The 13,555-nt window shown below is 42.9% G+C and overlaps 1 protein-coding gene across 3 annotated transcripts in view; it reads right to left on the bottom strand.

Moving 5' to 3' along the window:
• The window catches only part of SYNJ2 (synaptojanin 2), an 82,082-nt gene that overhangs the window by 1,162 nt on the left and 67,365 nt on the right, over positions 1 to 13,555 (bottom strand). For all 3 annotated transcript variants that reach the window (XM_051616265.1, XM_051616263.1, XM_051616264.1), the window contains exons 19-26: positions 11,206 to 11,424; positions 10,191 to 10,269; positions 8,782 to 8,950; positions 8,246 to 8,398; positions 5,603 to 5,737; positions 4,290 to 4,402; positions 3,460 to 3,568; positions 1,848 to 2,050 (exon numbers count right to left, since the gene is read on the bottom strand). In XM_051616265.1, the coding sequence (XP_051472225.1) occupies positions 1,848 to 2,050; positions 3,460 to 3,568; positions 4,290 to 4,402; positions 5,603 to 5,737; positions 8,246 to 8,398; positions 8,782 to 8,950; positions 10,191 to 10,269; positions 11,206 to 11,424 (1,180 nt within the window). The remainder of the gene's footprint in view (positions 1 to 1,847; positions 2,051 to 3,459; positions 3,569 to 4,289; positions 4,403 to 5,602; positions 5,738 to 8,245; positions 8,399 to 8,781; positions 8,951 to 10,190; positions 10,270 to 11,205; positions 11,425 to 13,555) is intronic.

The following is a 13,555-nucleotide window of genomic DNA, read 5'->3' as shown; positions in this document are numbered from 1 at the left end:
CTGAGGGATAAAAGGAACAAGAAAGCTGAGAACAAAAATGGTACTTTAAACTGAGTCACTTCTAGTGAGAAGTCTTATTGGTGGCATTACTGAGAAAAGCTGACAGTTCTGGAAGGAAAAATAAAGCAGTAAAAGAAGAGGCTTGGCAGCTCGGGTTTACACTGTACCTGCTTGGTTCTGTTCTCATGCCTCATGCCTTGGACAAATGTCCATCTACAAAGTGCTATTTGAGGACAAGGACCCTACATTAGAAATATATCTCCTTCTGACCATCTCTTTTTCATATTAGGATTTTGATCCATGCCAGACAAACACGGTTCTGGAGAGTTATTTATTTCTTACATTGCTCTGCTGACTATTATTATTTAAGCAAGATTGCATAGGCGGGGCTAAATGAATGGGGCCCTTAGCAGGTGCCTTTGGGTGTGTTCTGAGATACATCAGCATGATTAGCTTAGTTAACCCAGGAAATGCATTAAGGGCTTTATTGTGTCTCCCTGATGCTAGGAACTGAAGCTAAAAGTAAACTCTCTAAATACAATCTAGCATATGTTCACCATTTAAAGATACATAAATAACTGAAACTCAGCTCAGTCCAAGAGGGCAGGGGTGGCTTCAGATTTCTCACACTCAGTGTGATGGAATAAAAGCATTTTAATTCTGTATTACTCTCCCATAGTATGAAAAGATAATACTCAGGGTTTTTAATGCAGTCAAATATCCAGACAATATTTCATCATGGACATATCCCCTACCACTTCTGTCTACATGTTGTTGATAAGTTGCCTATACTTGGTTGCAATGCTTTTTTAACCATAGAGGTGGATTGGGTAGAGGTTTTCAAGTCCACAACTCCCATCTGAATTCACTCAGATGGAGGAAGGAGTGGACGGAGTCAAGCTGAAACAGATATATTCCTGCAGGAGATTTCATATAAGTAACACCAAAACAACAGTCCCTCTCAGCACCTTTCAGGAGTGCCCTGGGAATGGCAACAACATAAAACAAACAGACCATTCCTTGTCATGGAATGTTTAAGGAAAGGGCATGCACCGTGCTGTCGGGTTTTTCCTTTTTCAAATTTGCTAAGTAGAGACAGCACAAAGTCCATGAAAGAGGAACGGTTAAAGCCTTTAAAAAGGAAGGTAAGGCAGGAGTCCTAACAACTCAGAACAGAGCTTCCTAGCAGAAGGTCTATCAAAGGGAGAATATAAAAGGTTCTGTTTGTCTTTTTCTTGTACTTGAATTGCTTTCACCATTAAATACTCTTTTTAGCAGCTTAGGAGGTGAGAAACTATTACCTCCATTGCAGAGATCTGACAGAGAGACAGTTTAAACATTCAACAACTAAGGGTTTGTATTTTTAAGAACCTGAACTCTTGAGTAAAATCCAGAAGCCAGAGTGAAAGGCTGAATCTCATTATAACGTGTGTGAGAAAAGCTCAGTGTCTCTGAGCAGGACACGGAACAGCATCCTGATCAAGAAGCTGCCTCAGCAGACCACTTACGATGTGGTCAAAAGTAACTGCAGTGATAAAGAAGGGATAAATCTTAAATCCTGACAAGGTTTAGACAAACCAGAAGAAAAGCAACAAAATCTAAGAGAATGGACTGACAAATAGAAAAGCTGAATACAGCTGAGAATGGAAATCAAAGCTTTTTCTTTTCTGATTGCCTAGAATATTTTTTATGCCTTGATGGCTACAATACACAGAATCATTTCAGTGCCTGCTAAGAACTTGAAATGACAGGACTTCACACAAACTGCTGAACAGCCCACCCACCCCTCTTGCCACCATTCACCTTGTGTAATGGAGGCTGGATGCATTTTGCTGTGACTATCTTACCTTTTCCACCTTGACTCCGGTCCTTCGCAGAGGTGCTGGCTTCTTTGCAGCTGGAACTTTAGGTGGTGGGCGATGGGGCACGAGCACTGGTCCTGCCTGGGACCCTGGAAATGATACTGACTTTGTGGTGCTGGGAAGAGGCTCAGGTTTGGTGAACATTTGGTTTCTAGTTTGAGCAGGCTTTAGTGCATCTTCCTGCAGTCCTGAAAAGCAAAAGCAATTAGTCTCTTGCCTTGATGAGAATGTAGCTTCAGGATAACTTCTCTCACAAGCATGTTTCCCAAAATGTGCCTAAAGGGAACATGCTCAGGCCAGGAAGCTAGGTTTTAGAAAGAAACACAGACCTTGGCAGTGCTGGGTTAATGCTTGGACTTGATGATCTTAAAGGTCTTTTCCAACTGAAACAGTTCTATGATTCTTTGCACTCCTGTCATATTTGGAAGAGACAGCTAGGGAAAAACTCCCCTGTCTGAAATAATTTCATGGCAAAACAGCAGTGCTGTGCCACCATTTGGCTAAGTGGATATAACACTGGCTAGTTCAGGAGTACCAGACTCAAGTCCTGAGTCTCTTTTTGTCCTCATTTCCTTATCTGGATAATCAAAATAACAATACTGAGCACGTCTTGAAGAATACTTTGGAAAGAGCTGTAAATGCCAACTGGTGGTACAGCATGAGGGACTGAAAGTGATGCTGACCAGATTAGTTCTCTTACACTGAGTGAAATGCTTAACGTGCATTTCAGAATTAATGAGGAGTAAATCTGGTTTCAAAAACAAATGTACAGCACTCTCTGAGGAACAAACACCAAGATGCCTTTATAACATTTCTAACGAAAATGGATTATTCTGGACTGCTTTTGCTCTATTTACAAATGAAAAGGGATGTTTTTCTCCTAAACTGAGAGCCTTGCAAACTCGGGTACCTATTTCAGAGTCCTTCTGCATTCTTTCTCATTGAGCATCAGCAGAAAAGCTACTTGCAGCCCTGGAGGTTACATTCTCACTACCGAAGTTTCAATACCTGAGCTGCTTTCCTGCTCCAACTTGCCCTTGCAAGCAGCTCATTCCTCCAGGGATTCGACTGAGAGCCTAAACACAGAGTAGCCTTTTATCTCAGCTATTTAAGCTAAAATGGTGCAAACTTTTATCTAGGTTACAACTCTACTTGCTGTCCAAATGTGAACAGAATCCAGGTTATTTCTCCCACAGCTGTATTTGCTCTCTAGTTCTGCTTGAAGTAGTGAGCATTTGCTAAACAGGGCAGCAAATATCCTTTATGCAACTCTGAGCTAACACAGGCACCACCAGTTTAGTAAGAGCTCATCTTTATCTTTTAATTTTTCAGGCTAAACCCAGGCATAAATAACCCAAGGTGCTCCTAGGAACAGGTTCTACACCAAAATATACAACTTGAGGCATCTTGGGAAAAAAAAAAAAGGTTATTATCAGAACTGACAGAGAACACCAAGTACAATCTTGCAAGAATGTCAGTGTTTAGGTGAGCTTCTGAATAGAAATATGTGCATCTAGGCCGAGATGGGAAGGATGAATACACCTACAGTTTTCTTTATTTAAAGATTTTCAGAAGTCAGTTATAAAGCTGTGCTCACCTCCTTTAGCTTCCATAAGACATCTAATTGCTTCTTCTGCTTCCTCAGCTGTGGTGGTTTTGATCTGCTTGACATTGTAGGGCTTACTTATTCCAGTCCGGACTTTAGGCTTTAAAAAAAAATAGGAGAATGAAACTGATTTTTCTTGGACAGCTGTGATCTTGCAGCTAAGCTCAAACACCTGTAACATTTTGGTTTTGCCCGTGGCTCTGCAGCAATCTGTAAATACTACAGAAATGGTGGGGAGTCTTTTGGTGGGTAATACATCTTTGTTACCAGCTGACAGCCAGGTTGATGGCTCCCTGCCACAGCTGGGCCCTTAGCTGTGCCTTGTTCAAGGGGAGCACTAGGGTTCTCATCCAACAAAAGAGGACCTGGGAGGTGTTTCCACATTCCAGTCTTGGTCTACTCAGAGAACTAGCAGCCTTGCTGGCAATGGTCAAGACTCTTCCAGTATGCTGGGCACTAACGTGGCCCATCAAAAAGGTGAGGAAAGAATTAAAGCTTATTAACATGGTGTTGAAAATTCAAGTCAGCATCTGTCAGAAAGCAGCACATGGAATAAACCAACAGTGCCCTGGGTCTTGCACCATTCTCTTTCTCCTCCTTTAGCCTTTCTAATTCCTGGCGCTTTATTAACATTTTTCTGGTGTCTAGCAGGTCCTACAGTCTAGTATTACAGCACTACAAGTTCATCTTCACATTTCCAGCTCAGACATGGGATAGACTTCCTTGTATGGCAGGTGCATCATGTACATGACACCCAGTGTTTGCAGAGTTGGGGGAAATCAGGACAATGCCAAGTGGCCAGGCTGAGTGGCTGAACTCACTGGCTGCTGAGGGGCTCCGGGTAGCAGCTTTGCTGTTGCCAAGATAGAGCAGGTGGAATGGCTTCCTGGAGAGAGGGAAACATCTGAGGGGGACTTCTTGCCTGATGTTCCAGCTGAAAAGAATAAAAACAGCTTTTTACTTTCAAGAGTTGGTACAACGTTTTATCTGCAATGGAGCAAAAATGATGTGTTTTGAAATTGTTTCTGATAAATAGAAGAGACACTCTTACCCACCTTGCTCCTCCAGGGCAGAGATACTAGGCAAGACCTTGCTGTAGGACACCAGGGACCTTTTGAGTCCCTCTGCATGAGTGGCTAGAGCAAGACACTTTAATCTAGGAGGAGTGATGGGCTGAACTGTTACTGGTCTAATCCAAGGTGAAAAAAAAATCTCAACACAGAATAAAATGCTGAAATCTTGAATGGAATCAGGAGGAAGTTTCCTAGTTAGTCTTGCTTTGATTTAGTTAATTTAGTAGCCTCAGTTGAGCATTGACATTGCATTCTGGGCACAGAAATACAGATACCAGTGTTGCCACTTTTGTGCAACGAACTCAGAAATCAATGGGAGTAACCCCAAAAAACTCATCTTCCAGCAGTGAGTCTGACAGAACTTTTAATTTAAGAATGGAAAATATATACAAAAAAAGAGACTTTTGGGGCACAAGGAAAATGTGATGTATAGCTTGTGTCATCAAGGCAGAGATGATTATGCTGATCTCTCAGTCAGCATTCTTTCAGAAGTAGCCATAAAAACAGGAGCAGCACAGCACTGATGGCATCTCAGGTGAGCAGAGCCTAGGTAAAGAGCATCACTTCCCTGTTGTGCCTCACTGAAAATCATAAGCCACTTTGCACTTCCTTCATAAACACAAAATAATTACTTGCAAACCATGAAAAGACAAAAACTCTTCAAGTATTTTGTCAGAGCTTTTAAAAAGGAAGTTTACAATTAAGTCAGAAATAAACAAGCTGTAGGAAAACACTCTGTGGCTTTGGAAGTCAGCAGGCATAAATACTGATCCTTATTTTTAGTGCCACAAAGTGTCTGGTCAACTCACTAACCTAAGTGATGAGTTAGTATGAAACACACGGGCCATTGCATCCTCACTAAAGGCGTTTTTGGTGGCACATCTGTCATCCTAATGACAAACTCTTGCTACCTGCAGCCACAGTCAGGCTGAACCAGCCTGGGAAGCAAGTACAAGTACCTCAACAGCCTGAAGTGTCAGAACAAGGTATTACTTTCTTTGTCACCCAGAAATGGCAGGTGAAACTGGGGCCAACACAACACGAAAGACAGACCAACTCACCAGGAGGGGGAGGCCTCTGTGGTGGCTGAAGTGGCCGTGGCCTGGTCGGAATGGACAGAGACCTGCTTGGAGGCCGGCGGTGGCATCTCCCTCCTGCAGCCAGCTCCCGCTTCAGGTCGGCCAAGTCTGTATCATCTAAGGACATTTTTGAAAGGACCTGTGTTAGATATCCACTGGGTGGGAAGCACCAAGTGTGAGTGGTCAGGAGAGAGACGATGCATGGCAAGCCTCAACCAGAGACCTCAGCAACATGACGTCGTTCCCTTGATATTGTTTTGCTCTCCCTGAATGTCTCCCTGCTCCCACTCCAGGAAACATCTAACCTTTTGTCAAATACTTCTTTCTCTCCTTTTCCAGCATTTATTAATGGCATGTGTGCCAACACAAAGATTGTCTGCATCTGAATTCAGGGTTACTAGTCACCTTGTTAGATTCCGAGCTTTTCACAGCCAGACTTGGTGGCAACTGGCTCTCATTCAAACCGTGTTGTGGCAGCCATGACAAGACTGGTCATAGTCAGTCCCTTGCTCTTCCTTCCTGAACACAGGAATTCCCTCTGAGAATCTGACAAGTTTCCTTGCTCCGAAGAACTGGTTTTATGCCAGAGAAAAATCTGTCTGAATGGCTCACTCATCACGTCTCTGCTTTCCAGTAACATCTCCTAACAGTTACCCCTGCCTCAGTCTGCTAGCCCTGGGCTGCAGCTTACATGACTAGGTAATCTCACAGTCTTTCATCCCATCTAAGCTTCTCTGACAGCCAGAGAGGCAAGAAGTAGGGACTGCTTTAGTCTCTGAAGCCTGCTGAAGTGTGGGCTTTCACATCAGTGCTCTCCCCCTGCCATGGCTGCCCAGCCCTGCCGCTGGGTTCTTTAGGGCTCCAAAATTCAGCGGCTTTAGTTTTGTCCCTGTGGTTTGGAAAGGATGGGGAAGGAATTGTGTAGCAGCCGCCTCTCATACTTGAAGCATTTTTACACAAGTTCCTGTTTTTCAGAGAGCTGTGCTCTGCAGGGAATACCGAGCTGCCTCACAGTTTCCTACTCCCCCTCAGCAGCAGATGGCAGCCACAGAGACACAGCCTGTGATCTGCCCTCCCCCTTCACGCTGCATTTTCCAAACTTCTAAGCCGCAGATACAGGCTCATCAGTAGGATCCAAGGAGTCATGCAGGTGCCTAAAAGCATGGCTTGAAATTCTGGCAGCAACACTGAATGCAAGACAAAAAACAGCCACCACCACCACTCTATCCCTTCCCCTAAAAGGCTGCTGGTTTTAGGCAACAGCTCCCAGGGACAAGAGCTTCTTGAGGCTGTGCCCTTCTCTGACCTCAGAAACACATACTCACACTGCTCTGCCTGTCACTGGTTTCCATCTGTGTCTAACACGAGCTATACAACCATCACACCTTCAATTAGGAGTTACTCAGGCAGAATTGGAAGCTTATGGAGGCACCTGAAATTGCAGAGACTTTCAAGATGAATTGAATATATCATATTTTGAGTTGTGTGAGATCATGACCTCACACCTTGACCTCCTCCAAACCATACTTTATAATCTCCATTTACTTTGTGATTTTTTTAATAATATTTTTTTAAATTAATTTTTTTTGTGGAGAAGAGTTAGTGTGGGTGAAAAGAATCTCTGCAATTCTCTGAAGCTTAATGAATCATAACACAGTAGGGCAGAGGTGTCTGGAGGGCAAGACATCCTATAAAACAAACTGATTGGCTTCACAGTATTTAATAATGACAGATTACTTTGGTTCAGGGCTAGGTTTCTGGGTCTGGCCACACTGCACCCAGCACTTGACTCAAGGTGGGCAAGAAAGCTGTATATCACTTTGATTGTTTGGAAAATCTGTGTAAACTTAAGAAACTTAAGAATTTCATTTTATCTTTTTGATCTCCAATTCTGACTCAACCTTTGAAAAAAATAAAAGTTTTCACTTTAATGTCAGAAGACAAAGCACTTCTGACAGAGTGCAGAAAGACAGCTACTGAATCACTTGCTGTCATGATGAAGTGTGCCTGTCAATGCTTGGTCACCACAGCATGTCTTGATCACATCCCAATATAAGACCACCACTGGTTTAGCTAGTTCTTGCAGCAGTTTTCATGCATCTTATAGCTTTTTCTTTACCAAGTCATTTCACAATAATGTGCAAACAAGCCTAGACTTGCTTAAACCAGCTTACACCTGACTGCCTTGCCACAGCTATTGCTCAAAGAATGGGGCCAATCTCATCACCAAATCAACAGGATTCCTTGGGTTCGATTTTGCCTCTGGCTTTCACCAGGAACAAAATCAAGGACAGTTTTTTGTTGTACGCTCTGGTGCCAAACAACATCAAATGGATAAAAGACTTGATTCCTCCTGACTATTAAAGGAAATCAGCATTTCTCAGTACTCATGCCTTGCCCTGAGCTTGAGATCTAAGCCTTATTTGTATTGCTGTTATGGCTGAGGGCCTCAGTTACAGTCACTAACTCAAGGGCATTGAGCACTGTATATCAACAGGTACCAAAAAGATGATCCTTGTCTTTGGAGGACCTACAATAAAAATGTAAATGAACAGGGAAATACAGACAAACTGAGAACAAGAAAAGTAAGAGCTGAAGGTTTGTTACAAAACGTAGATAATGTACCTTTATACAGCCGTGGGTTTTGTCCAGATTTGTTTGAATGACCTATGCAGGCGAAATGTCCACAGCCCTCGGGCATATCTTCTGCTGTGTCTGCTACCAGGTCCTGACACAAAGCATCATCTAAATAATCATCTTCATCCTCCACTATATCACCTGAATTAAAATATTAGATAACAAAGACTTACTGAGCAACTGCATTCTCTGTCTCTACTACCAAGCAATTAATCTAATGTATCAGTCAGGCAAGCTGCTTGTGTAACCCATATGTTTCATTACAGTTTGTTTTTAAACAGACAGCTGTAGCATACACTGCATTTGCTAACATATATCATAACACTAGATTGATAGGATGATCTAAGCAACAGTTCTTTGCCCAGGCACAGTGCTGGGTCATGGCTTTAGTTACAGTCCTCTTTTTCAGAAGTGCTGTTTCATTACGAATTAAGATACCACCGACACTCACACCATACGTTCTCTGTGCAACCAAAGCCAGCAAATAAATTTCTCACCACTGAGCTTAGAAACCTGGTGCTCACCTTCTGAGTCATAGTCTGAACTTGAGAAGTCAAAATTTTCTTCCAGAAGACAGGAGTTTGCTGTGGGGGACATGGGGGCAATGCTGTCCCGTTTCCGAGCAATTTCCTCCTGAAGGCCCTTCAGCCAGTCCTTGGTCTTGGGCCGGATTTTCACTGTTCTGCCTCTGACCTAACACAAAGAAAGAATTGTTTCCCGTTTGACAAGCAACTTCACAAAATGAGAACACCTGAACAGAATAAGCAAGTGCTGCCAGTTTGCTGAACAACTACTTCAGAAACGGATACAACTAAAGCTTCATTTCAGAAATGAAAATGAAACACTCTTCCTACCCCCAGAGACAAGTTTTCAGACTGTAACAATATTCTTGAAAGAAAATTAGCTTCACAGCTCAAAAGCACTGCATTTGGGAAATACTTGAGAAATAGATGAAAAATGATATCTCATCAAAACGATACTGTGATAGTAATAACATTGACGGGGGTTCCATTTTTGAGTCAGTAGCTTTAAAACACACAGGAGTTTGCTACATGCTGCTACTTGTAAAGAGCTTCTATGCTCAGAAAAATCCCAAATAAGATGAATGGTACAGATGGAAAGTGTATTACTAAACAGATTAGGACCACAGCTGCTTATATGTGTTGCTCCATGACATTTGGGGTGAGATATATCCAAGCCAGTAACTTTGGCAGCAAAATTAGTTTGGAAAGTTCATGACTCAGGTTCCCAGCACCTTCACACATTATGCACACACAACTGTGTTCAGTCTGTGCTATAAATTATATAAATTATATCATCCAAATTAAAACATAAAAATCCAAAAATGAAAGAAGAATGAGAGTTAAATCCATTACTTTAGTGTTAAATAGTGCAGTCCCACAAACAATTTTGTCAGCATAAATGAGGGGGTTGATGAATTGTAGAGTATGTGTGTGGGAGGGAAGAGCAGAGGAGATGGGAAGGCAAACGCCTACTGCTAACGCTGAGTTTGCCACAAAGGCCAATGAATCATGTTGTTCCTGCTTGGCAGAAGCAGTTTATTTGATACACTTAAGAGGAACAAAAAATCTCCAAGCTGCAATCATGAGGATGCTTTGGCAACGGTGTGAAGTCACACATAATCTCAGGAGAACTGCTTCAAGTGCCAGAACAATGACAGAGTCCATATATTCTCCAGTGATATCAGAGGCCAAATCCTAAGCACTGCTTAGGAGCTCCAAGAAAAGTCACCTCCTGCCCTCCTGAAACTGAAATACTGCATTAAAAACTTCAGCAGCTGAGAAAGCTAAGGACGTTGCAAGCACTAAGTTTCTTTTAAAATCATGCTATTAGAAACATAACTACCTCATACTAAGGAAGCACTTTTGAGAAATGTTATGCAATTATTATTATAGGTTTGAGAGCGTCTTACTTTGACACCATCTATATCCATAACACGAAGGGCTGACTTGCTGTCTGCAAATGTCACCAGCATTTGACCTCCACTGATCCTAGTAAAAAAAAACAAAACAGAGGAGAGCAAACAGTGCATTTTACTTCACCATTGAATAAAAAGACTTAAAAGCAAGCATGACAGTTTTGTACAGCTATAATATTTAGTTTCGGTTTTATTTTCCTCACAACTCCATGCTCATTATAACAAATATAAGCAAAATTTCCCCCAAAACAAAGGAGAGACAGCAAATCCTAGTCAGTGTGGAGGAGTGCTGGAAGGGAGCAGATCTCCTCAGAGGAACTGAAGCAAGGCCCAAGGACCTGTCAGCAGAAGCAATGCACAGAAATTAGGCCTGACTCTAAAGGTGATGGTTTACATCAAAGCCTCTGCTTCATGGTACTGTACTGAATAAAATTCTCCAATCAGCCAAGAGAGCTGATAAGACTATTTCTTTAACAGGCTGAAGAGGTGAAAGATATTTGAAACAGCGGTATTCAACTTCTAATAAAGAATTCAACATGCAGTAAAAGAATTCAGCACACTGTATATAAATGTATAATGTAAAAGCATAATGCATCTAAATATCTGAAGGGTGGGTGTCAAGAAGGAAGGGCCAATCTCTTTTCAGTCATGCCCTGTGACAGGACATAGGGGAATGGACACAAACTAGAATGCGGGAAGTTCCACCTCAACATGAGGAAAAACTTCTTTCCTGAGAGTGACAGAGCACTGGAACAGGCTGCCCAGAGAGGTTGTGGAGTCTCCTTCACTGGAGACTTTCAAAACCCACCTGGACGCATTTCTGTGTTATGTGCTCTAGGTGATCCTGCTCTGGCAGGGAGGTTGGACTAGATGATCTCCAGAGGTCCCTTCCAATCCCTAACATTCTGTGATTTTGTGATACTGCTTTCTAGTACAAAATTAATTCTGTCAGGACAAGAAGGGAATTTCTAGTCTGTGTTTTTTAATAGGTTTCAGACCCCAGTCTTACCTGACCAGAACAATAGTGCCATAATTCTCAAAGATTTGCATAAGCTCTGTACGCAAGTCCTCAGGAAAATCATTTTTCTCTTCGGGTGTTGGTGATACCAGATTTACCACTACTGTGGCATCCAGAGGTCCCTGGAAAGATGACACTTCCTGGAAAACACTCTCACGGGCAGCTTGATTAACTTCCTGAACTTCCACTTCTACAATAGCTAACACTGGCCTACATGAAACAAAGGTGAAATGCTTATTTAAGATCAACATCACCCAATAAGAAATGCTTATATAAAATTAACATCAATGTCAAGCAGTAGGACAGGTAAGAAATTAGCTGTGTGAAGAACAAACAGTGTATTGTTTATATGTCTACAACATATAGAGGTCTGGTAGGAAACTGAGCTCACAGTGGAAAAAAGGTGTTGGAATCATTAGCTCATCTGAAGTGCATCTATGCCAGTGCCCACAGTATGAGCAACAAACAGGGGGAGCTTGAAGCCATGATACACCAGGAAAACTATGACACATTGGCTGTCACAGACACGTGGTGGGATGCATCACATGACTGGAGTGCCAAATTGATGGCTACAAGCTCTTCAGGAGGGATAGAAAGGGAAGGAGAGGGGGTGGAGTGGCCCTGTATGTTAGAGAATGCTATGAGAGCTTGGAAATGAAGTATAGTCATGATGAGGTTGAAAGTGTTCGGATTAGGTTAAAGGCCAATAAAGCTGATACTGCTGTGGGAGTCGGCTGTAGACCTCCCAACCAAAGCAGTGAGGTGGATGAAGCTTTCTGTAAGCAGTTGGGAGAAGTCTCCCAGTCACTTGCTGTTGTTCTTGTGGGGAACTTTAACCTCCCAGACATGTGCTGGGAATACAACACAGCAGAGAGGGAACATTCCAAGAGGTTCCTGGAATGTGTGGAAGATAACTTCCTCACACAGCTGATAAGTGAGCCAACCAGGGAGGGTGCCCTCCTGGACCTGCTTCTGGTGAACAGGGAAGATCTTGTGGGGGAAGTAAAAGTTGGAGGCTGTCTAGGGCACAATGATCATGAGATGATTGAGTTTTTGAAGAAACAAGGAGAGGGATTAGTAAAACTGCCACCTTAGACTTCTGGAGGGCAAACTTTGACCTGTTCAGAAGACTGATTGACAAAGTCCCTTGGGAGGCTGCCTTGAAGGATAAAGTAGTCCAGGAAGGCTGGACATAATTCAAGAAAGAAGTTTTAAAGGCACAGGAGCTGCTGTCCCCATGTGCTGAAAAACCAGTAAGCGGGGTAGGAGACCAACCTGGCTAAATAGGGACCTTTGGCTGGACCTTAGGAACAAAAGGAGAGTCTATGACCTTTGGAAGAGGGGACAGGTCACTCATGAAGTCTATAAAGATGAAGTGAACCTATGCAGGGTGAAAATTAGGAGAGCAAAAGCACAGCTAGAGCTCAAACTAGCTACAGCTGTTAGGGATAAAAAGTGTTTCTATAAGTTCATTAACAGCAAAAGGAGGATTAGGGAAAATCTCCATCCTTTATTGGATGCAAAGAGAATCTTAGTAACAAAAGATAAGGAAAAGGATGAGGTGCTCAACACCTACTTTGCCTCAGTCTTTAGCAGTGGAACTAGCTGTTACATGGATAAACAGCCACATGAGCTAGGAGACAGGGAGGGGATGCAGAATGAGGTCATCACAATTGAAGAGGAAGTGGTCAGAGACCTACTACACCACTTAGACACACACAAGTCTATGGGACTGGATGAGCTACAATCCAAGGGTGCTGAAAGAGTTGGCAGATGTGATTTCCAGGCCATTTTCCATTATTTACCTGAAGCCCTGGCTAACTGGGGAGGTCCCAATGGACTGGAGGGTAGCAAATGTAACACCCATCTGTAAGAAAGGCAGAAAGGAGGATGCGGGAAACTAAGTACCTGTCAGTCTGACCTCGATACCAGGGAAGGCCATGGAGCAGATAATCTTGTGTGTTATTAGAAGACATATAGAGGATAACCAGCGGATCAGGCGCACTCAGCATGGTTTTGTGAAAGGCAGGTCCTGCCTGATGAACCTGATCTCCTTTTATAACCTGATGACCCGACTATTGGACGAGGGAAAGGCTGCGGATATTGTCTATCTGGACCTCCAAAAAGTATTTGACATGGTTCCCCATGGAACTCCCATAAAAAAACTGGCTGCTCATGGCCTGGATGAGCATACGATCTGTTGGATCAAGCACTGGCTGGACAGTTGGGCCCAGAGAGTGGTGGTCAATGGAATCAAATCTAGCTGGTGGCCAGTCACAAGTGGTGTTCCTCAGGGCTCAGTGTTGGAACCATTTCTGTTTAACATCTTTATTGATGATCT

This window comes from Apus apus, chromosome 3, assembly GCF_020740795.1.
Source record: "Apus apus isolate bApuApu2 chromosome 3, bApuApu2.pri.cur, whole genome shotgun sequence".
Taxonomy (NCBI): Eukaryota; Metazoa; Chordata; class Aves; order Apodiformes; family Apodidae; genus Apus; species Apus apus.
This window is presented reverse-complemented; position numbering and strand designations above follow the sequence as displayed.